At 43.5% G+C, this 27,507-nt stretch overlaps 2 protein-coding genes across 5 annotated transcripts in view; both read left to right on the top strand.

Annotated features, from left to right (window-relative positions):
- Nucleotides 1–11,298: 11,298 nt before the first annotated feature.
- On the top strand, nucleotides 11,299–23,037 carry bcl6b (BCL6B transcription repressor). 2 transcript variants are annotated; one of them, XM_014155916.3, is made up of 11 exons: nucleotides 11,299–11,465; nucleotides 11,815–11,901; nucleotides 12,057–12,283; nucleotides 12,438–12,683; nucleotides 13,020–13,211; nucleotides 13,317–13,727; nucleotides 13,914–13,996; nucleotides 14,220–14,357; nucleotides 14,584–14,726; nucleotides 14,914–15,051; nucleotides 20,851–23,037. In XM_014155916.3, exons 2-11 carry the CDS (start codon nucleotides 11,869–11,871, stop codon nucleotides 20,989–20,991), a joined length of 1,752 nt encoding a protein of 583 aa, XP_014011391.1. In that variant the 5' UTR covers nucleotides 11,299–11,465; nucleotides 11,815–11,868; the 3' UTR covers nucleotides 20,992–23,037. The 2 variants fall into 2 exon arrangements, with proteins under 2 accessions (XP_014011391.1, XP_014011392.1); XM_014155917.3 differs by having other exon boundaries at nucleotides 13,320–13,727.
- Nucleotides 23,038–26,302: 3,265 nt separating this feature from the next.
- Nucleotides 26,303–27,507, top strand: part of slc16a13 (solute carrier family 16 member 13) — a 49,926-nt gene continuing 48,721 nt past the window's right edge. Inside the window, exon 1 of one of the 3 annotated variants that reach the window (XM_082965154.1) lies at nucleotides 26,303–26,436. Coding sequence is in view for 1 of the 3 variants with exons in the window: in XM_014155918.3 (XP_014011393.3) it covers nucleotides 26,808–26,828 (21 nt within the window). In the remaining 2 variants the exon portion in view is untranslated. Of the gene's footprint in view, nucleotides 26,437–26,558; nucleotides 26,829–27,507 lie in introns of those variants that run through there. The other 2 variants (XM_045701389.2, XM_014155918.3) reach the window with 2 other exon arrangements.

A 27,507-nucleotide genomic window follows, 5' to 3' on the forward strand; every position in this document is an offset into this window, starting at 1 on the left:
TCTCGACTCCCAGAAGAGCTCCTCCAGCACCGGTCAGCAGTGTGCCCTCTATGACCACATCTGGTACAGGAAAGGGCTCCTCCTCCGGTCGCCCTCGCTGCAGCACCTCCTAGCTCCATGGGCGTCGGAGCGGAGGTGCTGGGGGATGAAACTGACAGAGCCCGATCCGGACGTCCGCGGGTAGCCATGTCCACCAGCTGGTCCAAGGTGAGGGTGGTATCTCTACAGGCTAGCTCCCGACGGACGTCCTCGCGCAAACTGCACCTATAGTGATCGATCAGGGCCCTGTCATTCCGTCCCGCGCCGACGGCCAAGGTCCGGAACTCCAGTGCGTAGTCCTGCGTGCTCCTTGTCTCCTGCCTCAGATGGAACAGACGTTCACCAGCGGCGGGTGAACTCTGGGTAGTGGTCCCTCACTGGGTCTACCTCATTCCACACCGCATTGGCCCACTCCAGGGCTTTGCCTGAGAGGCAGGAGACAAGGGCGTTCACGCTCTCACGTCCCGAAGGAGCCGGGTGAACGGTTGCCAGGTAGAGCTCCAGCTGGAGTAGGAACCCCTGGCACCCGGCAGCCTTCCCATCGTACTCCCTCGGGAGCGCGAGCCGAATACCACTGGAACCAGGTGACGAATGAGAGGGTTGTGGGGCTGGTTGTAGTGTGGCTGGTGGAGGTGTAGGAAGGCCACCTCTCTCCCACCTGTCCATCGTCACCATCACCTGATCCATCGCTGTTCCCAGACGTTGCAGTATTGCCGTGTGTTGTTGAACGCGCTCCTCCATAGATATCGGGAGAGCGTCTGCTCCTGCTGACTCCATAATCCTGGTGCGGGGTTCTGTTGCGGAATCGTACTGAAGGTAGCTAAGGAGTCAAGAGCAAGAGAGCAGAGATGTCAATGTAGCATCTTTAATAGGCAAGTCCCAAAATGGTACAGGTATAAGGTCCATAAACGCCCGAGACAATGGAACACACAGTTATTCACGGAAGGAGGAAAACAACGCTCCTGCAATAATTAACACACGGTACACACGTGAATAATCTGAGGAACAAACCTCCACGAGCAACATGACAATAACCCCGCACAAACCTAAGCGGGGAAACCGGAGTAAATATATACACAGAAATTAAAGGAAATGAAAACCAGGTGTGAATGAACCAAAGACAAAACCAACAGAAAAGGAAAAATAGATCAGTGATGGCTAGTAGGCCGGCGACGCCGACCGCCGAGCACCGCCCGAACAAGGAGAGGAACCACCTTCGGTGGAAGTCGTGACACTCCACAAATTTCTTGTTAACAAACTATAGTTTTGGCAAGTCGGTTAGGACATCTAATCATTCACTGTATCACAATTCCAGTGGGTCAGAAGTTTACATACACTAAGTTGACTGTGCCTTTAAACAGCTTAGAAAATTCCAGAAATTGATATAATGGCTTTAGAAGTTTCTGATAGGCTAATTGACCTCAGTTGAGTCAATTGGAGGTGTACCTGTGGATGTATTTCAAGGCCTACCTTCAAACTCAGTGCCTCTTTGCTTGACATCATGGGGAAATCAAAAGAAATCAGCCAAGACCTCAGAAAAAGAAATTGTAGACCTCCACAAGTCTGGTTCATCCTCGGGAGCAATTTCCAAAAGCCTGAAGGTACCACGTTCATCTGTACAAACAATAGTACGCAAGTATAAACACCATGGGACCACGCAGCCATCTTACCGCTCTGGAAGGAGACGCGTTCTGTCTCCTAGAGATGAACGTACTTTGGTGCGAAAAGTGCAAATCAATCCCAGAACAAAAGCAAAGGACCTTGTGAAGATGCTGGAGGGAACAGTTAAAAAAGTAGCTACGTCCACAGTAAAACGAGTCGTATAATCGACATAACATGAAAGGCCGCTCAGCAAGGAAGAAGTCACTGCTCCAAAACCGCCATAAAAAAGCCAAACTAAGTTTTGCAACTGCACATGGGGACAAAGATCATACTTCTTGGAGAGTGAAATGTCCTCTGGTCTGATGAAACAAAAATGGAACTGTTTGGCCATACTGACCATCGTTATGTTTGGAGGAAAAAGGGAGAGGCTTGCAAGCCGAAGATCACCATCCCAACCGTGAATTACGGGGGTGGCAGTATCATGTTGTGGGGGTGCTTTGCTGCAGGAGGGACTGGTGCACTTCACAAAATAGATGGCAGCATGAGGAAAGAAAATGATGTGGATATATTGAAGCAACATCTCAAGACATCAGTCAGGAAATTAAATCTTGGTCGCAAATGGGTCTTCCAAATGGACAATGACCCCAAGCATACTTCCAAAGTTTTGGCAAAATGGCTTAAGTACAACAAAGTCAAGGTATTGGAGTGGCCATCACAAAGCCCTGACCTCAATCCCATAGAAAATGTGTGGGCAGAACTGAAAAAGCGTGTGCGAGCAAGGAGGCCTAGAAACCTGACTCAGTTACACAAGCTCTGTTAGGAGTAATGGTACAAAATTTACCCTTATTGTGGGAAGCTTGTGGAAGGCTACCCGAAACATTTGACCCAAGTTAAAACAAGTTAAAAGCAATGCTACCAAATGCTAATTGAGTATATGTAAACTTCTGACCCACTGGGAATGTGATGAAAGAAATAAAAGCTGAAAAATCATTCTCTACTATTATCCTGACATTTCACATTCTTAAAATAAATTGGTGATCCTAACTGACCTAAGACAGGTATTTTTACTAGGATTAAATGTCAGGAATTGTGAAAAACTGAGTTTAAATGTATTTGGCTAAGATGTATGTAAACTTCCGACTTCAGCTGTATATAATGGTGTGTATAGACAGTATGGACAGTATATGAATAGGAAGGGTGTGTACAGCAGTAGTTATATACAACCTTGTCTCAGAGCATTTTGTATTTTTCTGTATGTAAATCCTTGATGATCCTTTTAGTAAGATATGTTATTTTTTATATTGTATGTATTTATTTGTTGATGTCCATAACCCATTTTGTATTATATGTTACACATTTGCAAAACTTATGATACGTTATGAATTCTAGCTAGGTGGGTAAGTGGCTAATGTTAGCTAGATGGCTAATGTTAGCTAGGCTAAGGGCTAGTGGTTAAGTTTAGGAGTTCGGTTAAAGGGTTAAGGTTAGGGTTAGGGGAAGGGTTAGCTAACATACTAAGTAGTTGCAAAGTAGCTAAAAAATAGTAAGTAGTTGAAAAGTAATTAGCTAATTAGCTAAAGTTGTCCGTGATGAGATTCGAACTCGTAACCTTAGGGTTGTTAGACGATCGTGTTATACGTCTACCCATCCACCTCAACCATCCACCCTACTTAAGTAATCATAGCAAATGTAGCATATCGCACTCATTTGAGTGTCTTGGGTTTACATTTACTATGTTACATCTAGTTTATGAGACCAGGCTATTATATAGGATGAGCCTTGACTAGAATACATTATACAATATATTCGGAAAGTATTCAGACCCCTTGACTTTGTCCACATTTTGTTACGTTACAGCCTAAAAATGTATTAAATCGTTTTTTTCCCCTCATCAATCTACACACAATACCCCATAATGACAAAGCATAAATAGGTTTTTAGAAATCTTAGCAAATATATTACAAATAAAAATAACATATCACATTTACATAAGTATCAGTCTCTTTACTCAGTACTTTGTTGTAGCACCTTTTGCAGCGATTACAGCATCGAGTCTTCTTGGGTATGACGCTACAAGCATGGCACCCCTGTAATTGTGGAGCTTCTCCCATTCTTCTCTGCAGATCTTCTCAAGCTCTGTCAGGTTGGATGGGAAGCGTCGCTGCACAGCTATTTTCAGGTCTCTCCGGAGATGTTCGATCAGGTTCAAGTCTGTGCTCTGGCTGGTCCACTCATTCAGAGACTTGTCCCGAAGCCACTCCTGCGTTGTCTTGGCTGTGTGCTTAGTGTCATTGTCCTGTTAGAAGGTGAACCTTAGCCCCAGTCTGAGGTCCTGAGCGATCTGGAGCAGGTTTTCATCAAGAATCTCTCTGTACCTTGCTCCGTTCATCTTTCACTCGATCCTGACTAGTCTCCCAGTCCCTGCCACTGAAAAACATCCCCACAGCATGATGCTGCCACCAACATGCTTCGCCGTAGGGATGGTGCCAGGTTTCCTCCAGACGTGACGCTTGGCATTCAGGCAAGAGAGTTCAATCTTGGTTTTATCAGACCAGAGAATCTTGTTTCGCATGGTCTGAGAGTCCTTTAGGTGCCTTTTGGCAAACTCAAAGCAGGCTGTCATGTGCCTTTTACTGAGAAGTGTCTTCTGTCTGGTTACTCTACCATAAAGGCCTGATTTGTGGAGTGCTGCAGAGATGGTTGTCCTTCTGGAAGGTTCTCCCATCTCCACAGAGGAACTCTGGAGCTCTGTCAGAGTGACCATCGGGTTCTTGGTCACCTCCCTGACCAAGCCCTTCTCCCCCGATTGCTCAGTTTGGCCATGTGGCCAGCTCTAGGAAGAGTCTTGGTTGTTCCAAACTTCTTCCATTTAAGAATGGAGGCCACTGTGTTCTTGGGGACCTATTGAGCTACATTTTACATTTACATTTTAGTCATTTAGCACTTACCCAGACTGATTTACAGGAGCAATTAGGGTAATGCCATGCTCAAGGGCACATCAACAGATTCTTCACCTAGTCGGCTCAGAGATTCGAACCAGCAATGTTTCAGTTACTGGTCCAACGCTCTTAACCAGAGTTGTGGACTGGAGTCACATGACTTGGATTTGAGTCTGACTCAAGTCACACATTTGATGACTTGAGACTGGACTTGACAGAAAATAAAATAACTTGAGACTTGACTTGAACTTGGAGCCTCAAGACTCCAGACTCGATTTTGGCTTGAGACTGATGACTTGAAATTATCTAGCCAGGTTTTGTAATGTTTTGTCACTCATTTTGTGGCGCAGTCTACATGGATTAATCTACACGCAGCCAGAGACAGTAGCCGCATCATCACCCCTGTAAAAAAAAAAAAAAGCAACAGACTGGCACTCCGATTGGACCAGAAAACTGTCAATCAACACATGTCTAGTGAGCTAGCGAACAGATTGCTGATTTGCTGGACAGCTACAGGATCCAGTGCAGCGCAAACGTCAAATTGTAGTGAGAGAGGATTGCCATAAAAATAAATATACTGCTCAAAAATTGTTTGCTGATCAAGAATATTAACTGTTTACTTTGCAAGCTAACCGGTATTGGGGCAACAATTACTAGCATAGGTCTACTGGTCTTTTGGTATGTAACGATTGCTTGATATTGATCATGTACTTATGAAGTTTGCATTTGGAATTTATTGTTAAAATCTAATGTGGCGAAGAAGCACCATAGGCGCTGTTCTTAACTTGCACTCTCCAAATTCCCGCCATTGGAGAGTGCTTTTTTTCTCTTGTTGAAATATTTGCTGTTGCTTTCACATGTTTAAATGCATAGGCACTATGTGGTAAATCTATGTTCCATCTAATACTACAATAATTGCTAGGGTTTCATCGTTCCATGACCTTACTGTTTATTGAAACACGTAGAAATGTCTGTTTCATGTTTGATAGACCTGCAGTACATTTTAATTTCAAAGCCAACCATTTCTTACCCTGCTCAGAGTGGGCGCGATGTGTAGTGCACATGAACATTCGCAAAACTCATCAGGTAAAAGTTATGCTTATTTAATTCCATGTATAGTTTCCTTTGTTCATATTTCCCGGGTTATGTCTGAGTTCCGTGTGTCATATGTCTCTGTCATTTTTTGTTGTGCGTAATAGGCTCCACGCTTTGGAGTCATAAAGTTGAATAGGATCAAATGATTGTTCCATGTATGCATAGTGTTGGAATATCCTTAATAATCATTCAATCTGATTAAGACGTTGGATGTGGAAATTGCGTTTCACATTGTAGAACCAGTTTATTGGTTGTAATTGCCAATTGGGTAAATGTGTGCTCCTGCGGGATGGGGGCCACGTGCTTATTATGTACTGTATTGTACTGTACTGTACCGATTTGGTTTATCAGATAGGGGAGGTTAAGCCTGATACAGAGGCTATTTCTTTTGGGCTATTACCCGTGTATATTTGGTAATTGTACTTGTATATTTTGTATGATATGGCGCTTTCACCATTGGATCACCAAAGACCTGTAAATAAATCTACACTCTGAGCACGTCAACCTGCCTTGCCTTGTGCTGTTTTCATGCCCTTACCACTGCTACAAGATCCATATTTTACAATTACATAGGCTAATAAAGTATGTTGAAGACAAAATAATGAAAAGGGCTGTCCTGTAGCCTCGATAAATAGACAAAGATGTGTAGTTGCAGGGGAAGTGTTTGGCCGTTGGGTTTTTATCTCAGAGGTTATTGCCATATTCAATTTATTTCTCGGTCGTTTTGTTTATTGACTTGTGACATCTGTTTTTTTTTTGCTTTGCCAAGGACTACTTGCACCAGTAAAAACAGCATTTTCAAGTACTTAATGATTATGAATGTTAGATGTGACATTCTGCTATGAAAAATCTATAAAACATGTATTTAACTTGGAGGCCTACCTATATAAACAAACTGTCAAGTGGGTTCATCCTGATACCCAGACATTGTACAGAGCCTTGTCACTCACATTCTGAACTTGTGTTTCTCTTCTGAAAGAGGACTTTAACCTCTTACCTCACTACATTTCTGCCACGTCACCCTCTTTTAGCAACAGATGATTCCAAAACCTTTTAACCTGATTCGTGCAAAGTTGGGTCATATAAGGACACTGAGTAGCTAAAGCGTCATATACCGCAGTTTAGAATTTCTTCATGTCATTCAATTCGTTGGTGGGTGGGCCTGCAGAAATTTGTGTCGGGCCGAAATTGAAGCACTCAAATCATCATTGAATTATCATTAAAAGCATATAGGCTGCCTTAGTACTGTGTTATGTACTTGATCGCACACACACCATTTAACACCTGCTTTCGCAGAACAAATAGTAATTTATTGACAATGTAAATTCATGGCGCTTGCATTTCACAATCTGTAATATGACAGTATTTTCTAACATGAACCAATTCATGTTGATTTACTAATGTTTTCCACTTTTCCCAAATGAGTGTCAAGTCTACTGCCCCCGTGCCGGGAAAGAGTAAGAGTTTTCCAACGTTGTAGACTTTCCGAACGCTCTGGATATGAACCCCCCCTCTTGTCACTCAATTCAATTCAATTAAAATTTAAGGGCTTTATTGGCATGGGAAACATATGTTTACATTGCCAAAGCAAGTGAAATAGATAATAAAAGTGAAATAAAAAACAATATAAACTGAACAGTAAACATTATACTCACAAAAGTTCTAAAGGAAAGAGAGACCTTTCAAATGTCATATTATGTCTATATACAGTGTTGTAATGTTGTGTAAATAGTTAAAGTACAAAGGGGAAAATAAATAAACATAAATATGGGTTGTATTTACAATGGTGTTTGTTCTTCACTGGTTGCCCTTTTCTTGTAACAACAGGTCACATCTTGCTGCTGTGATGGCACACTGCTATTTCACCCAATAGATACACGAGTTTATCAAAATTGAGTTATGTTTTCAAATTCTTTGTGGGTCTGTGTAATCTGAGGGAAATATGTGTCTCTAGCATGGTCATACATTTGGCAGTTATGAAGTGCAGCTAATTTTCCACCTAATTTTGTGGGCAGTGTGCACATATCGGCCTAATTCTGCCCTGCATGTATTATTTGGTGTTTTCCGTTGTACACAGGGGATATTTTTGCATAATTCTGCATGCAGAGTCTCAATTTGGTGTTTGTCCCACTTTGTGAATTCTCAGTTGCTGAGCAGACCCCAGACCTAATAACCGTAAAGGACAATGGGTTCTATAACTAAGTAGTTTTAGCCAGATCCTAATTGGTATGTCGAATTTTATGTTCTTTTTGATGATGTAGAGGGTCCTTCTTGCCTTGTCTCTCAGATCGTTCACAGCTTTGTGGAAGTTACCTGTTGCACTGATGTTTAGGCCAAGGTATATATAGTTTTTTTGTGTTCTCTAGGGCAACGGTGTCTAGATGGAATTTGTATTTGTGCTCCTAGCAACTGGACCTTTTTTGGAACACCATTATTTTTGACTTACTGAGATTTACTGTCAGGGCCCAGGTCTGACAGACTCTGTGCAGAAGATCTAGGTACTGCTGTAGGCCCTCCTTGGTTGGTGACAGAAGCACTAGATCCTCAACAAACAATAATTCTCTCTCAGGTCCCACCAATAAGCATGCTAGAGGACAAACTTATCTCCCCAGACACTGCTTCAAAGGAAGCTCTTTTGAAATGTTTCGCTTTATTGTTTTTCATTGCAACGCTTCTCTGTTCTTTTTTCCCCTCATTCCTGCCCCCCTACCACCGTCCAAAGGGGACAAACAAGTAGACCCCTCCCAAGACTCCCACACACCTTCCTCCCTCCCTTCCTCCCCATCCTCTATTCTCCTCTGTCCGGAAAGTGCTTACAGCTTGCCCTTATATGTCCAGAATTCTCTGCAAGAACAGGAAGACACAGTTTATGTGAATCTGTGTTATTGTGTCAACACTTTTGCACCAGCTATTGAATTAGACTGTCGGAGCTTTAGTATCAGCACATGCCTTTTAAGGTATGCAGTAAATAAGGTATTTCCCCAAGCAACACAGCGACAGCTCAATCAACAGTTTCCCCTGAATTGCATGATTTGTGCTTATAAATCAGAAGCCAAATAGGAAATATAGTAAAACTTGGAAGAATGAATTGTCAAATGCATTACGAAAAATGTGCATGAGCAAAGAAGCAAAGTATTGTAGTGTTCTTTAACTTTACATTGCGCTCTTCAACTATGTCTTGTTTTCTTGTATTTTCAAAGTTTCTTGACCTTTGTCCTCGATTATATAACCACAATGTTACTGTACAGATGTGATATTTTGCCCAAGCTGTGTTAAGACCTGTACAGTATCAAAATGATAACCATAGCACACTACAATAAATACAACACTGTAAACAAATGTTTTGATAATCATTCACATGGACATGGTAGTGGACCTTGACAGACTTGGTGAAACAGGGAAGTCTATTAGCTTAGCACAGCCTTGCCAACTGGACAGACTGAATGGCTTCCTCCCATTGGCGAACCTGATTAGTAATGTTCTCACTTTTCCTCAACCGCCCCCCTCTTCCGTTCCTCTCACAATGCCTGGAAGTATCCTAGACTTAAGCTACATCTAATTCTCTGTTTTCTTAAATGTTGTTTTTCTTTTTTCATTTCTTTTTTTTTATAAGACACAATTGATCCGGCCTCCATCAAAACAAATAAAAGCACAAGGACACACACACACACGCACACACTCAACACCCCTCGTAAAACACTCTGCTTCCGACTCGCATTTAAACACAGGGTGAGCAAGCGGCATAATATACCCAAACATGGCCATATTGGTTGATTTGTCGTTTGTATGCAGCTTGTACACATACTGTATATTTCAATTCCTACAACATTCTTCTGCGATATTCACTGACAGAACATTTGTATGAATAGTTGTCTCCTTTTAAAGTCAAGTATTTTTCACCTGTTTGATTTAGGTTGGCTTCAACAGTCCTTGATGTAAGTAGGATTTGTTGTTTCATGATAATAGCTTTAACGCCCTAATTCAATTTGACAGTGATACAGTCCGGTGAGTATTATCTGTATCAACATGACAGATTCAGAGCTTTGATATGGTGAGAAACCTCAGGTTTGCAGCTTGCATCATCCCTGTGAAATATGTGCTGTTTCTGCAAGGGTGCGGCCTCTCTCTCTACACACTTATCTACTTCTGGCCTTGACCGACCGCCAGACGCCTTGAAGATCGCTCAAGGTCCTCCTGTTCGGTCAGAATTCTTTGATCTGAAGTTCATGGTGCGCTGAAGCAGCCCCTCTGTTAGGCCTGTGTATTGTAATGTGCTGCCACTCTTTGTGAACCTAGGATGTGCTTAAGATTAGCTAACTTTTCCGCTTGTTTTTTTATTTTTATTGGTGACCTTTGATAGCTACCCCCCCAACCAAAAAAATTATCTTCTTATTGACGGATGTCCTGCGCGGGCGTTTTCATCCTCATCTCAGTGCGCCTTGCAGGATGTATTCAGAGATGGTGTGTGTGTGTGGCGGTGTGTAGCGGTATGTGCGTGTAGTGCTTTGTTTCTGTAGTGCTTTGTGTGTGTGTGTGTGTGTGTGTGTGTGTGTGTGTGTGGTGTGTGTGTGTGTGTGTGTGTGTGTGTGTGTGTGTGTGTGTGTGTGTGTGGCATTATGTGTGTGTGTTCGGCAGTTCCTGCACATCTGTCCTCTACATTTCTATCAATCTTGGGGGTTGTTGTTTTGCAAGCCAGGGAGAGGGTATCTCCCATCTCCCCCACCACCCCCCTCACCCCACTCTCCCGTTTCCTTCCTCCCCTCCGGCAGCAGGCCAGAAACTTACGGAAGCCTTTATGGAGCCCTCAACTCCACGTTCACCTGGATCTGTCACCTCAGAAATATACTCAACATTTAGATAACATTATTTTTCACATTTATTAAATATTTTTTTATATGACTGCATGACTAAGGGGTGTAAACTATTTCATGTTATTTAGAGCGTCTGTAAAATAGCTCTGATTATGCCGCTTGCTCACCCTAAATTGCAGTAAGTTGAGGAAGGATACTATATGCGTCTGGTGTGACAGACAATGCAACATGTTCCAATTGTCCAGCCTGATGTATGTGGAAGTGCAAGGTTATGTCCTTCAAGTCACTGGCTTCTGCTTGTTCTATACCGTGTTACATTTGAAGACTTAGCCCTTATCTAATATCTGAAGAGCCTCCCTCCCATGGGGCAGGCTTTGAGGTTGGAACAAGGTTTGTTTATCTAACGTAGGTTTCTTCAAACTTCCTCCCCGACAGTTTCCTCAGAGGGAGGAAGGCATTGCTAGTCCATGGTGGAGGATGGTCTTCTCTAACCCTGAGGGTCAACTCCTGGATAGCCTCACCCTCACCATCATCATTCCTCTTCCCTTAGGATCCTCATATACATTTTATTTTCTACTCGGCGCAATAACACACGCCACTTTCCTGCCATCACTTTGTTTGTAGAGGCGTTAGAAAAACGAATAGTCCACAAAAAATACCCCGCCCGCAGAGTTGGAGCACTGGGTTTGGGCTTGAGCCTCTTCCTGCTGTAGGCAGCACAGCTTCCAGGGTAGGCGTGGGCTGTTGAGGAAAGAGGACATGAGCGGCCCTGGTCGGAATCAGGCTTCCTGCGCAACATTATAAAGACTCCCCACCCTCTGGCTACCCTGGACAGTCTTGCTCAGACAACTTTGGAGGGAGTAGGTTATTGCCCAGCCTAGCCTGAAGACAGTTAGTTACAGATTGAGGAACCTGAGAGTTGAACTGAGGATTGTGAGGACAGCATCGTGCGCATTGGTTCTCGTCCCTGCTGGTCGGGGTGAGTGGTAACCTAGACGTTTTGTAAACGTTTTATATATATATATATATATATATATATATAGAATTGTTCATAATCTTTACGTGTTGCCTGGATTGGTGTGATTGGATGTTCATGTATCATCTTGTACCTTTTGTGTCTAAGTGTACATTTTTTTCAACATGGTGCCACCTGGAGGGTGAATTATGTGTGAATAAGAATCTCTTAGTGGCTATATTACATTTCTTACAACATGAAAGATCTGTAATTATATAAAATGGGGATGTGTCAGTACATCAGGTACATTAATTACACAGGGTTTCGTAAAGTTGCACTATGTTTCAGTGTCGTCTTGTTTTGCTTTGTGCAGGTACGAGTAGGGAGCTGGTCTCACCTAACAGAGGCGTCCAGGAGACTGCCCTCCATGTTTTCTCTAGCTGGTGTCTTCTGCAACAGGGTAGGTCAATGTGAGGCAGCTGCACTTTGACTGGGACAGTATATGGTACATTTCAGAGACTTCCATAATATACATAGTGCCAGTGTAATTCTACTATAATGAAATGATATTCTGTGAAAACAAGTCTGTCTTTCCCTTTCTCTCCCAAACAAAAGATGAGCAAGATCCAGGTGGTGGAGGGATATAGGGTTGGAGGGAGGCATGAGGTGGTGGGGTCTGAAGCGGCTGCTGCGCAGGGATACGTAAAGGAGTTTACGCGCCACTCCAACGACGTCCTGCTGAATCTGAACGAGCTGAGGCACCAGAACATTCTGACCGATGCCACCCTGGTGGTGGGCACTGCCCGACTGCAGGCACACTGTGCTGTGCTCATTGCATGCAGGTTAGTTCAGAGAATAATATTCATTGCCATTTTCCTGGTGTTTTTGTTATTGTTCTTTTTGTTTTTGTTCTACTTTGCGAGGGGGGGAGGGTGTGCTGTGGGATTGTTTTACTCTTAAAATACTCACTCACTCCTTTCTCTCTGTCTCTCTTAGTGGGTTCTTCTACTCCCTGTACTCCCGTCGTGTGTCCTCTCCTGGATGGAGTGGTGCTGGAGGCCAGGCCCTGACCCTGTCTCTCCCTGACTCCCTGGATCCCTCCAGCGTCTCCCTGCTCCTGGACTTCATGTACACCTCCCAGCTGCCCCTCACGCCACGCACAGTCCCCGGAGTGCTCTCCGTCGCCACCTACCTGCAGATGGACCACGTGGCTGACACCTGCAGAGCTTTCATGTTACACAGGTGAACCCCTTTCTATAGAAGTCAATGGGTGAGCGTTGGGAGGCTGGAGGGGTGGGAGTGATAATGGTAGTTTACAGGATTAGAGTAAAAAGTGCATTTACTGAAAGAACGGTGACAGAGAGACTTTAAATTAGGGTAAACGTAGATAAGCATTTCAGTTAGTTGCATGCTTTTTAAGCTCTAAATTGTGTTTTCAATTGTGTGAGGCATTAAATGTACAGTACAACTGAATATTGTAAACTTTAAGTAGGCTTCTAAGTCTCTCCTATGGGCGCCCTGGCTGATATGATAAAATATGATTGACAGGCGTTACCTGACAGTTCCTTTTGTTTACAGTGAGAGGATGAGAGGGACGCCCCCTCAAATGAAGCTGGACTCCACGGTGTCTGTAATGTCTGCAGCACTCTCAGGGGGAGCTCCTCTTAATCCCCCTGTCAATGGAAGACCCCGCCCATCTGTCCTCGTTGTCTCCACCCCCTCCCAGTCCGCAGCGGAGGCTGAGGGTCGTATGTGCCATGACTCGGCCAGGTGAGAGAGAAGGAGTGTATGTGTGTGTGTCTGTGTAAAGTGTGGGCCAATGTCCCATTGTCTGAGTTCAGCTCGATCATTACATGAGTTCCTTTGTTTGTCCAGCAGGGTCCCTGGAAACTTCCGGGCCTGTCTGCAGCCAGGGACTTTCCTGACCCGCGAGCCCAGGTCAAAGGAACTAAAGCAGGAGCCTGAATCACCCATCCTGGCCTCCCCAACCTCCACCCCTTCTCCAGACAGCCCGTCTCGCTCCAGCTGTCAGCCCAACTCTCCTGCTGAGTCCAACACCTGTAATCTAGGTGAACCCAAGTGCAACCCTGACCCCAAAGCCTGCAACTGGAAGAAATACAAGTACATTGTCCTCAACCCCCTCTGTGCCGTAAACACGGTGAAGGAGGAGGAGCCTGGGGAGGGCCGGCAGCAGCTTGACCACATCCCCACCTCTGATAGGATGGAAGTGACATTGAAGCCACCTATGGAGGCGTGGCCAAGGGAAGGATCCGGACAAAATGAAAGGTGTGTTGTCAATATTATGCATATGATGAAATAGTGCTATTTTAAAAGCTTTATCTCAACCTCTAAGTCATATTGACAATAAACGTTCTAAGGGACCTTGTCTGTCCAAGGAGATAGTTTAAGTTGGCACTGATGTTGACAACATGACTATATTCTTTCTTCCTGCTATGATGTCCCTGGCTGTAGCCCACCCCTGGTTCCCCACCCAGGGCTGCCAGCCCACCCTGTGGAACCCCCCATGGAGCCCCCCACCCACAAGGAAGGAACAGGTACTGCAACCTTACTACCTCACTCAGCAGCAGCAGAGATAACATGTAGAAAACCTATTTTCTCCAGCTAAGGAGTGACAGATCATAAACATGTATATGTTTATATACAGAGGCCGCCCATATATATATATATGTGTGTGTGTGTTTACAATATACATACAGTCATATGTTAATATATGAGATATGTATTGATGTATAATATTTCTCTGCCCCTCCCTCTCAGTCTTGCCTTGCTGTCTGGCACCCCGCCCATTGGAGCCAGAGGCCGCCCATCACTGCCAACACCCAATTAAGCGTGAGACTTACGGCTTGCCATTCTGTTACTCCGGCAACCTGAGCGTGATAAAAACTGCCTGCACAGGTGAGGCAGATAACCCATCACATCTGATGATGTCATTTAACACACACACACCTCCAATACATGATGTTTAGGTGCTATTTATCATCATAGTATCAAACGGATGGTTTGCAGCAGTTTGGACAGTTAGGTATTATGATAATGGCTCCTTATTACAGTTGATTGTCACCACAGGTAGTTGGTGTGTGTATGTTTCATTTGCTGACCTTCCCTTTCCCTTCTTTTCCAGCCCCCAGTGCAGGAGACAAGCCGTACCGCTGCAACGTATGTGGTGCCCAGTTCAACCGGCCCGCAAACCTGAAGACGCACTCCCGCATCCACTCCGGAGAGAAGCCCTACCACTGTGATACCTGCGGGGCCCGATTCGTTCAGGTGAGGACCCACCACTGACGAGGGACAGGGGTTGGACAGAGGGTGTGTGTGTGGCGGGAAAGGAGTGTGTGAGGAGGACCAAAGTGTAAGATCAAACTAAAGTCGTCGGTTGATGTTATAGCTATGTAATGTTATATGTTATTTAGCAACGTTCATTTGGTTGACTTGTGTGTCTGTGGTCTTACAGGTGGCCCACCTGCGAGCCCATGTTCTGATTCACACAGGGGAGAAGCCTTATCCCTGTCACACCTGCGGCACTCGCTTCCGTCACCTGCAGACCCTGAAGAGTCACCTGCGCATTCACACTGGAGAGAAGCCTTACACTGTGAGTATACTACCCACACATGACAAACACACACATACGTGTGCGGACACAGACACGCACATAATGCACGCCCGCATGCAGGTACTCAAGCATGCACGCGTGCACACACACACACACACACACACACACACACACACACACACACACACACACACACACCTCTTGTGTTTTACCTCTTGCTACAGTATACACGCTGTTATTCAATGATGAAATAGATTCCTCTCTCTCTCTCTCTCTCTCTCATATATGTTAACATTGCCAAAGCAAGTGAAGTATATAATAAACAAAAAAATGAACAGTAAACATTACACTCACAGAAGATCCAATTATATGTCTATATACAGTGTTGTAACAATGTGCAAATAGTTGAAGTACAAAAGGGAAAATAAATAAACATAAATATGGGGTGTATTTACAATGGTGATTGTTCTTCATTGGTTGCCCTTTTCTTGTGGCAACAAGTCACATATCTTGCTGCTGTGATGGCACACTGTGGTATTTCACCCAGTAGAAACGGGAGTTTATCAAAATTGGCTTTGTTTTCAAATTCTTTGTGGATCTGTGTAATCTGAGGGAAATATGTGTCTCTAATATGGTCATACATTTGGTAGGAGGTTAGGAAGTGCTGCTCAGTTTCCACCTAATTTTGTGGGCAGTGTGCACATAGCCTGTCTTCTCTTGAGAGCCAGGTCTGCCTACGGTGGCCTTTCTCAATAACAAGGCTATGCTCACTGAGTCTGTACATAGTTAAAGCTTTCCTTAAATTTGGGTCAGTAACAGTGGTCAGGTATTCTGCCACTATGTACTCTCTGTTTAGGGCCAAATAGCATTGTAGTTTGCTCTGTTTTTTTGTTAATTCTTTCCAATGTGTCAAGTAATTATCTTTTAGTTTTCTCATTATTTGGTTGGGTCCAATTGTGTTGCTGTCCTGTAGCTCTGTGGGGTCTGTTTGTGTTTGTGAACAGAGCCCCAAGTCCAGCTTAGGGAAATCTTCTCTTCTCATCTCTCTGTAGGTGATGGCTTTGTTATGGAAGGTTTGGGAATCGCTTCCTTTAACGTCTCTTTTCTGGATTTTGATAATTAGTGGGCATCGGCCTAATTCTGCTCTGCATGCATTATTTGGTGTTTTACGTCTCTAATATGGTCATACATTTGGCAGGTTAGGAAGTGCAGCTAATTTTCCACCTAATTCTGCTCCTCATGTATTATTTAGTGTTTTACATTGTACACAGAGGATATTTTTGCATAATTCTGCATGTAGAGTCTCAATTTGGTGTTTGTCCCACTTTGTGGATTCCTGGTTTGTGAGTGGACCCCAGACCTCACAACCGTAAAGGACAATGGGTTCTATAACTGATTCAAGTATTTTTAGCCAGATCCTAATTGGTATGTCAAATTTGATGTTCCTTTTGATGGCGTAGAAGGCCATTCTTGCCTTGTCTCTCAGATCGTTCACAGCTTTGTGGAAGTTACCTGTGGCACTGATGTTTAGGCCAAGGTATGTATAATTTTTGTGTGCTCTAGGGCAACGGTGTCTAGATGGAATTTGTATTTGTGTTCCTGGCAACTGGACCTTTTTTGGAACACCATTATTTTTGTCTTGTACTGTCAGGGCTCTGGTCTGACAGAATCTGTGCAGAAGATCTAGGTGCTGCTGTAGGCCCTCCTTGGTTGGGGACTGAAGCGCCAGATCATCAGCAAAAACAGTAGACATTTGTCTTCAGATTCTAGTAGGGTGAGGCCGGGTGCTGCAGACAGTTCTAGTGCCCTCGCCAATTCGTTGATATATATGTTGAAGAGGGTGGGGCTTAAGCTGCATCCCTGTCTCACCCCACGGCCCTGTGGAAATAATTTTGTGTTTTGTTTGCCAATTTTAACCGCACACTTGTTGTTTGTGAACATGGATTTTATAATGTCGTATATTTTTCCCCCAACACCGCTTTCCATCAATTTGTATAGCAGACCCTCATGCCAGATTGAAATCAACAAAGCATGAGAAGACTTTGGCTTTGTTTTGGTTTCGTTGTTTGTCAATTAGGTTGTGCAGGATGAATACGTAGTCTGTCGTACGGTAATTTGGTAAAAAGCCAATTTGCTCAGTATTTTTCTCCACTTTTGTGGATTGGGGTGATCAGTCCTTGGTTCCAAATATTGGGGAAGATGCTAGAGCCAAGGAAGATGTTAAAGAGTTTAAGTATAGCCAATTGGAATTTATGCTCTGTATATTTTAACATTTCATTGAGGATACTATCAACACCACAGGCCTTTTTGGGTTGGGTTTGTATTTTGCCCTGTAGTTCATTCAATGTAATTGGAGAATCCAGTGGGTTCTGGTAGTCTTTAATAGTTGATTTTAAGATTTGTATTTGATCATGTAAATGTTTTTGCTGTTTGTTCTTTGATATAGGGACAAAAAGATTGGAGAAGTGGTTTACCCAAACATCTCCTTTTGGACAGATAACTCATGTTGTTGTTTGTTTAGTGTTTTCCAATTTTCCCAGAAGTGGTTAGTCTATTGATTCTTCAATTACATTGAGCTGATTTCCAACGTGATGTTCCTTCTTTTTCTGTAGTGTATTAATGTATTGTTTTAGTGATTCACCATAGTGAAGGCGTAGGCTCAGGTTTTCTGGGTCTCTGTTTTTGGTTGGGTAGGTTTCTAAATTTCTTTCTTAGGTTTTTTCATTCTTCATCAAACCATTTGCCATTGAAATTTTTTGATTTGATAGGGAAGCTGAGAGGTCAAATATACTGTTTAGGTTTCCTACTGCCAAGTTTACACCTTCACTATTACAGTGGAACGTTTTGTCCAGGAAATTGTCTAAGAGGGATTGAATTTGTTGTTGCCTAATAGTTTTTTGGTAGGTTTCCACACTACACTACTTTCCTTCCAGTTATAGCATTTCTTAATATTATTCAGTTCCTTTGGCTTTGATGCCTCATGATTGAGTATTGCTCTGTTCAAGTAGACTGTGATTTTGCTGTGATCTGATCAGGGTGTCAGTGGGCTGACTGTGAACGCTCTGAGAGACTCTGGGTTGAGGTCAGTGATAAAGTAGTCTTCAGTACTACTGCCAAGAGATAAGCTATAAGTGTACCTACCATAGGAGTCCCCTCGAAGCCTATCTTTGACTATGTACATACCCAGCGTGCGACAGAGCTGCAGGAGTTGTGACCCATTTTTGTTGGTTATGTTGTCGTTGTTGTGTCTAGGGGGGCATATGGGGGAGAGAACGCCGTCACCTCCATGTAGGTGTTTGTCCCCCTGTGTTCTGAGGGTGTCAGGTTATTGTCCAGTGCTGGCATTTAGGTCGCCTCAGACTAGTCCATGTCCCTGGGCCTGGAAATGATTGATTTCTCCCTCCAGGATGGAGAAGCTGCCTTCATTAAAGTATGGGGATTCTAGTGGGGGGATTTAGGTAGCACACAGGAGGACATTTTTATCTGTTGAGATAATTTCCTTTTGAATTTCTAGCCAAATGTAAAATGTTCCTGTTTTGATTAATTTAATAGAGTGAGGGAGGTCTGCTCTCTACCAAATTAGCATACCAAATTAGCATAGAGTCCCTTCCCTGTTTCACATCTGGTAGTTTGGTGGCTCTCTGTAACCTAGAGGGCAACCAGTGGGTCCATCTCCTCTATACCATGTTTCTCATAGCATGACAATGTCTGTATTTCTTTGATGAAGTCCAGGTTCCTGATCTTTAGGACAAAGGCAGATGACCTCAGGCCTTGGATATTCCAGGATGAGATAGTGAAGGCTTTGTGTTCCATAAAGTGTCCACTGTTGTTAGTCATGTGGTTTGGCCTCAGAACAGTAAGTGTGAGCAGAGCCTGCTGAGCATCTGGTACATGCCATTGGCTTGGGCTGGTCTAAGAGTGGGGGTTGGGCCTGTTTGCCTGTTCACGGCCTGGGCGTATGTGTGACTTTCATGTTGTGTGGGGGGCAAAGGGGTGATCTGAGGGGGCCTAAATGGGGTGCGGGCATGGTTGACTTGGGTGGAAGTTGATTGGTTGTGGGGGTGTGGCTGGTGTTGCTGTGGTCTGGATGTAGGTCCTCTCGGCGTGGGTCCTCTATGTGTAGGTCCGGGGGGGGGGGGGGGGGTCCGCAGGTCTGGGAGAGTGTCTCGCTGGTCTGGGTGGGGTGTCTATTGATCTGTTGCTCCTGTGTGAGGTGTTGGGGCTGCGGTTGAGGGCGATGTCCTTTAGGGTCACTACTGCCTTGTATAGGTGGACCTGGTCGTAAAGGCTGTTCAAGTCCAGAGTGGAGTGGCAGGCCAGGTAAACATTTGGTTTTGAGGCACAGTCACAGGAAATACTTGCGTTTACCCGCTGTATCGTAGCAGGGTGGAAGTCTTTTCGTGGTAGCAGGGTGGAGATAACCACTTGTGCGTTGTGGAAAGTATAAGAAGTTTTTTCAATCACTACCTTGAGTGGTGTGGCCACACTTTCCTGCTGTGCTCTCAGGTCATTTGTGCCTGTGTGTATTATTATATAGCTGGGTGACCCTAGTTCGTCCTCAGACAGAAGGTCTAGGGTGTCCTGGGTGTTTGGACACCAGAGTTTAGACACTGTGTGTTTTGGGAAAAGTTTATTTTCTTGTATATATTTCCCATTCGAGTCCATAAGGGGTACAATCTGTGGCGTGTGTATGTCCTCAGTGGGTGTGTGTGTGTGTGTGTGTGTGTGTGTGTGTGGGGGGGGGGGGGGGTTATCAGGAGGGCTATCAGGGTGGCTGACGGGGGGTGCTCAGAGGGGGTGTGATCCCCTGGGCTTGGGGTTCTTCATTTGTCTGTCTTGCTGTGATGTCAAGGCCATGCTCAGTGTCTGGGGTGGACTGTTCTGCTGTGGTGTCAAGAATTTGGTCAGGGGCTGAGGTGGGCTGTTCTGCTAGTTTCTCTGCAGGGGTGGCCAGCTCTCTAATGGGTTGTTCTCTGTCACACGCCATCCCCCTCACCTCCAGCACTCTGATCCTTTTCTCTAGTGCTCTAGTGCACTCTGATCCTCTCCTGTTGATGTTGTCTCACCACAGTCCAGAGTACAGATATGTCTCTGTCCAACTCCAGCTCTCCGGGTCTGGTTGAGGGGGTGTTGTTGAGCTTGACTATTTTTTGTGCTGACTGGAGTGTGTTCACCTGCTGTTCCAGCTCCACCTGTCTTACCTCCAGCTGGGTGAATGTATCCTTCATTTCAACAAGGGAGTAGTACTCTGTGCTGGGAGATTGACTTTCCGTATGGGGTTGCTCGTCTGTGGTGTTGTATAATGAAGAGGTTTGGTCTGACACGCTCGGGGTATCTTTCTCAAGAGAGAGCTTAACCTGCTGAGCTATCTCTTTGATTATGTGAAAGTCCAGCTGAAACTGTTTGGGGTTTCCTTGTACCATTACTGTTCCAGACTTGTACATGTTAACATCCTGAGTTTCCATCCATCGCTAACACACTTTGACACCTCTCACTTCACATCTCAGTGCTAATTGAAGTTGCAGTCAGATATGTTCTGTCCTAGCAAGCTTGGTAGCCTTAACTTAGCATTCAGTCCTTATAAAGTAAAATATATCATTGTAATGTATTTTTCTTCTTGACTTTAAAAGAAGCTTCAGACTAAACATTACTCACTCAGTTCCAGGTTAGATGGTGTTTTCAGGTTTCTGTTGTTTGTTTGTTTGTTTGCCAGAACAGTTGCTGTATAGCTTGGAAATATGAATCTTTGGTAGTAGGAATCCTTCCAGGTAATTTTGTCCAATAATCAGGTTGTTGGTTTGGAGTTTTGATTTATCTCTGTCTCTCTATCTCTCCCAGTGTGAGAAGTGTGACCTGCACTTCCGCCACAAGAGCCAGCTGCGTCTCCACCTGAGGCAGAAGCATGGCGCCATCACCAACACCAAGATCCGCTACAAGGTCCTGACCGACCCCTACCAACCCATCCTGCAGGCCTGTTGAAGGTCCTCCCTTTGACCCCTGACCTTTAACCCCTAACCATAACCCCACAGATACCAAGAATAACCCCAACATTTATGTCAATCAAATCATGATTGTTTATCTGTTTCCACCCTAGTTTCTCCTGTGTTGTTATGGTCCATGTCTGTGTCCCAAATGGCACCCTGGGCCTGGTTGCATAAAACACCTTAAGTTAATTTTCCCCTTATCTGTTCCCTTAAAGTTTCCTTAACTTTAAATCAGTTGAACAAAACATTCTAAAGGTGAATTTCTCCCTTAAATTAAGTGAAAAATGTAATGGTGCCCATGAGGTCCCTTAACTGGTTCATTCAGTTTGGATATCAATGTAAACAGAATTTGTGGAGGTGAATGGTACTTTCATCTGCTCTGGTTACAAAAAGAAAACATCAACCAGCTAGCTACTTAGCTAAACAACGGAAGGTGCACAATCCATGGCTACAAAGCTAGCTGGCTAGTTAGCTATAGCTACTCTGTAAACTAGCTTGACATACTAGGAAGTAATATAAACAAGTTGAGAAAAAAGTAAAAAGAAACTAGGTTTATTATCTTCTGAAGCAATTAAGTTCCATTTTGATATCTCACAAAATGAAAGTGACCTCTTTGACGAGAGGTTAAGTCAGTGAATCAGGCCATGCCCATGGTAACCAGATACTCCGTCTGCCATACATGCCTTCAAACTACCGTAAAAAGGAAATATTTGAGGTGCTCTATGCAATGCCCTTAAACAATTCCCTTAGGCAAGGGACAATTATTTCTTAATGTAAAGCCTTAAGGGAAACACTTAAAATGTTTTATGCAACCGAACCCTGTACACTATATAGTGCACTACTTTTGACAAAGGCTCATGGAGCCTACAGGAATAGGATGCCATTCAAAACTGCCTGGCCCCATCAAACCTTCCTGATTGAGAGCTCAGCCTCGCCCCTCAAAAACATGAGCTCAAGTATGTTTCACTCAGTGGCTAGAGGGGCCATTATAAACACATATACATGACTAGTTGTAAGCCAATCAAACCATGATGTTGTAAAGGATTTGCAGAAAGGCGGCCGGCAACAGAGATCGGAGCTGATATGTAGATAGGATGACAATGCCTCTCCTCTGAGGTATTGAGCTGGAGGCTGTCTCAGGCCGCTTTAAGCGTTAGGTGGATAACATGTCAAGAGAGCTGTCGAAAGTTACTGGGCGGAGTATGATATGTTTTTGTATCCCAGGAGGTGTTTTGAAAAGTTGAGAGTTTTGAGGTTATGAGTAGAGAGTGAGTGAGACAAAGACAGAGCTGGAAGGGAAGGGAGAGAAGGAGGATGAAGGACTAAGGAATGTGGCTAGAAGAGAAATACATTTGACATGGTTAGTTGGAATCGTGAGATGAGGAATTGACTTTATTAGAGTGACGGAGAGAATGTCATAGTAAGTTGTAGAGTTGAATAGAGCAAGTGAAAGAATGTTCTGTGCCAATGCTTTGTTTATTTTCAAGTGCCACAGCTATTTTTAGAGACCGGGACACATTGGGGACCCGTTGAGTATTTGAAATGGCAATGCCACAAAGATGTCATTGCATAACAATATAGAGATGGGTAATAATGCCCTAAGAACAAAGGTAATAATGCCCCAAGCACTAACGTGTGAATAGACTACCCCGATTGTGTCAGCTTTAAATATCTTTTTAACTAATGTTTATTTTTTACACACTAAAACCAAAGGCCTGGGGCCTTTGTCTAATGTATATGACAGGTGTCATATAAGATAAGATGTTTTGCCCATTACATCCGTTCTGTATTTTTCTAAAGCTTTTTATTTAAAATGGCAGATTATAACTTGTCATCGGTGCAGAGTCCGAGCAGGCAAAGGACTTCCGTCTCTTGTGTATGAAGGAATATCTTCTCTCAGAGCATAAAAGCTAGATAATGCGACTGTAAAAATGGATGAGAGATGATATTGATATTTGAAATTGTACGGTGTTCTTTTGCTGGACAAAGACAAGGACTGTTTTATACTAATTAAATTAAATTGATTGCCCTTAACTACAAATGAGTTGTAAATGTTTTCTGTTGTATGTGTTAAAGTCCTAAATAATATACCCCCTGCAGATGGCTTGTGTAAGACTAAGTACCTGTACCACAGTTAGGAAAATAATATTTAACTGAAAAGAATCAGATATCATTCAATAGAATTCTGAAATCAGTATTCTACCTATCATACTGATATTAACACACACACACACACACACACACACACACACACACACACACACACACACACACACACACACACACACACACCTCCTCCCTAGACTTCCTTCCTCTCATTAACTCACCCTTCAGACCTGCAAGACTCAGAGGAGCCAACAGCTCCTCAAACCGTTCTCTGAATCTGGGTGTTGGTGAAGGAAGGAACAATGGAGTCCCGGGCACCTGTTTCCGGCACGGCTCTAATGCGGAGCGCACACTGCCATCCACAGTGTGTGTCAGCATACTACTTCCTGTGGCAAAGGGGCAGCGGCCCCTGCTAAACTCTCCCACCCTCTGTCATCCCCACTTCCTGCTCTGTGATGGGCTTGTGGCAGGCAGAAGGACCTGATCAGCTCATCGTCTGTGGCACTCGAACTATCCATTATAGCAGTGGTCACCAACCAGTCGATCGAATGGTCGATCTTCAAGGCATTCCTATTTGATCACCAAACATTTCTGTAGAAAAGCCAACGATAAAGGCTTGAGGTTCTTTTTTTATTTATTTGTATTGCGCTGTTGGCGGTAGAAGCCCTGTGCAGGGGGTAAGCAAAGTGTTCCCATTTTGAACCATTTGATTTGTCTGAAAGACAAACTCTGCCTACCCAGAAGACCCGGAGACCTGTGGCTAAATCCAGTGCGCCTACTGTGCTGGCAATTGGATAGCTCAAATCACCGTCCCTACAGAGCTTCCACGACGCCGGCCACAGCAAAGTTTGATACTAGCCTGCTTAAGATTGAATAACTTTTAAAACCATGACCACAGAGAGACTGTCAAATAATACAGCAAAGAGCTGCTGTTTTATAAGTGAGTTCATGTTTCCGACTTGAAGATCACTGACGTCATGATTTGACTTCATTCCCCCCCCCAGAGTTCCCAGTTGTCTTGAAAGCACCATGACTGTCAGATGCAGGTACCATCAGTCCAGTAAAATAAAAAAGCAAATTATTTGCAAATTATTTCAATTTATGTTCAGCTGTGCCTCGCAAGTGCTACACCAACTGATCTATTTAGTTATCAAAGCTTGAGTTTTGAAATATAATATGGTCTGAGAAGATCAATATTGGCAGGCCAGGCATATAGCCAATACGTTGAGATAATGTATTAGGCCTACTGCACAAACCTCATTCCTACACAACTGTTTGTATTAGGTTAATGTAAAAAAAAAAGTAAGTAAGTCATGTTTTTTTATCTGAGTGATGTTGTCTTGCTTTCTGACTGTGAAAGTGATCTTGACTCAGCAAATGTTGTCCTTGATTCCTCAATTCCTATCAAAGCTCATTGGAGGATGTGGTCTGAGGGAGGGAGGGACCTTGGATCCACTCCTCCAATGCTCTCCTTTGAGGAAGGAGGATGCATTACATTTGCAGACAGCCATTGTCTGCGAGGGAATGGCAGAGAGGACAAGAGGCAGTTACTTAGACAAACGTTGGAAATGAGAGGGGACTTTCCAACCACTCTCCCCAGCCTTTCCACCAACGAGAGCATCACCATTGAATTAGGAATTAGTCATTTCATAGGATCTCTATGATAATCACTGACATGACATGGCCTACTATCTGTAAATCAACAGGCATTTCATCTGCTGGCCCCTATTAGTGCTTGACACTGGCAGCATCCTCATATCTCAATGCTTGTATCACAAGTTACAGGCTATCAGGGGAGAAACTTTGGTTTTAGAAGTGGGGGGGACATAATTGTTTTGATCTTTTTTTTATCCAGTCGGATAAACACTCTAAACAGCCTACCCGACTGCTCGGAGGCATCTGCATGGTCCCAAAGCACACCGTAGGCCTTGTTTTGTATCACATTCCAATGATAAAACTGGGGGGGGACAAAAATGCAATTTCAGAATGTCCCCCCTGTCCCCAGTGAAAGTTGTACCCCAGCAGGCTATGTATGAATTCATCATTCATTCTATGCTCCATAACCAGGGCTGATTGTCATCTCTGTTCTGTTAATTGCATTGCTCATTGTATTGGCAGAGTTGAGGCCTAATTGGCACAGGTGAAAATGTAAATGATATTTCTGGGAGGCAAATCAACATGTTGGTTGTGATGTTGGGAGAAGTGTGTGTGTGCGTGCTTTTCCCAAAAGCACAGGACATAATGGGCCGAGTTAACCGTGGTTCTGACTAGAGGGAGTACAGCTACAACCGGAAGTGACTTTTTCATAGCAGGTTAGGAGAATTTATGCAGCAGGTCAGTATAATTAACGTGGCAGGTTATGAGACTTAGGTTAAGAAAAGGGCTAGGCTTAGCTAAAATGTTCTCCTAACCTACTACGAAAAGTAACTTCTGGTCATAGCTGTCTACTCCCTCTAAGCAAAACCGTTAACCGCCACAATTGGTTTGCGTTGGTTTGTTTGTTGGTTGATGAAACTTCAAGTCCCAACAAATGTTTATCATTACTATAGGAAACAATTTTCAATCATGAAAACATCTCAATACTTTGTACATTTCAGAATTCTATCACATAATCCATAAACTTCAATAAGCTCATTTACCCATGATTTTAATAATGCACTGTATAATTGTAGACCTAATGTACAGTCCAAACAAAGACACACCCTCGTCCAAGGGTCTTATGCCCTTATGAATCTCCTTCGCCATCTTGGTGGGTGGCCAAATGATTAGTCAAACAAGGTAAGTTTGCAAGGTAAGCCCCTCAGCCCTCGTTTTTAGGCGGCTTTGCGAGTGTACAATTATGTTCACTCCGAGGCCTGAAACTCCCCATAATTCAATTCGCGACGATTGTACATCCGCTAAGAAAAGTCAGAGAAAACTTAAAAACAACATCAAAGGAGAAGTCAACATACAAGTGTAAGTAAAAACGAATGCAAATAAGTTAGACATTTTGCTAATACATAAAATGTAAATATGTTTTTGTTTGATAATCTTTTGGAAATTGTATTACGAAAACATTTTACTTCAGAAGTTACAGCTAGGCAGGCTAACGTTAGTTAGCTAATTAATTTGCTAGCTATCAATGCGTACACTAATAATTATATATTTAATATAATGCACTCATAATTGACTGTAGCGCATATAAAGCAGCCACAATCATCGCGGGATGAACGAGTGACGAATTTCCAGACAAGGGTGGTCCATTGAAAAAAATCATTCCTTCCTTGCCCTGCAAGTGTGTACTCGTCAGACGTCATCAGAAGTGTCTACTTAATTTGAGGGCTGAGTGAATAAGGTGTGTATTTTAAGTGTTTGGACCGTAAACTCTACATTAACGCAAGGCTCCCTACAACGGCGCGCTTTTCTTCCATTCATAATAGGCAGAACCATACGAGCCTACACAGTCGGCTCATTTATGGCATTGTTGTTCGTAATACACCCTGGCAATTTGAAAACACATATCCTATGATAAACCTGTTGAAGAGATGACTGGAATGTTTTATTTACAATGACATGACGGCCTAGGAACAGTGGGTTAACTGCCTTGTTCCCGGGGCAGAACGACAGATTTTTACCTTGTCAGCTCGGGGATTCGATCTAGCAAACTTTCGGTTACTAGTCCAACGCTCTAACCACTACCTTCCGCCCCATGAATCAGCGAAATGAATGAATCAACCCATACCGGGGGTGAGTAGCAATAGTTGGGTCAAAGTGATATCAGGGACACAGAAAATCTTAAATTAAATACAATAATCATGAAAAAACGTTATTGATGAGAGAGAATTTAACTAGGACTACAAAATAATGAAGAAATATTTTTAAAAGATGTTATTATTTTATAGTATTACTTATATTTCTAGTGGAAGTTGATGAATAACACACGGCTACATCCAAAATGCATTAAGTTCCTTTTCAATATCCATATTTTTGTGTCTTTAAGGTGAAGGACACCTGCATTTATATGTAAAGCCTTTTGGAATCCACATTTTACACTAAATGAGTGATTTCCTGGGAACAATAAAGGCACCGCAATATAGGAATGATCCAGCTAGCTGGAGGCTATGTAGACGCCCTTTGCAAACATGTCAGCTGCTACTGCATACATTGCATGTCTGTAGTCGGCCTATATGGGAAGCACATAGGTTAAGCGCACATCAGCATACATTAGCGTATACACGATGTGCATGCTGGCTACAGTTCGTGGTTATAGGCTACCAAGGGCATTCGTGGTTATAGGCTACCAAGAGACGAATGTGTTAGGCTATAGCCGAACATGTTGCCGGAAAAGTAACTGAAAACAGGTGGAAAACTAGGCTACAGGTTAAAAAAAAATTAAGACAGTGCAAGTGTCTCGAACTCACTCAAG

This window comes from Salmo salar, chromosome 18 (genome assembly GCF_965601325.2).
Source record: "Salmo salar chromosome 18, fSalSal1, whole genome shotgun sequence".
Taxonomy (NCBI): Eukaryota; Metazoa; Chordata; class Actinopteri; order Salmoniformes; family Salmonidae; genus Salmo; species Salmo salar.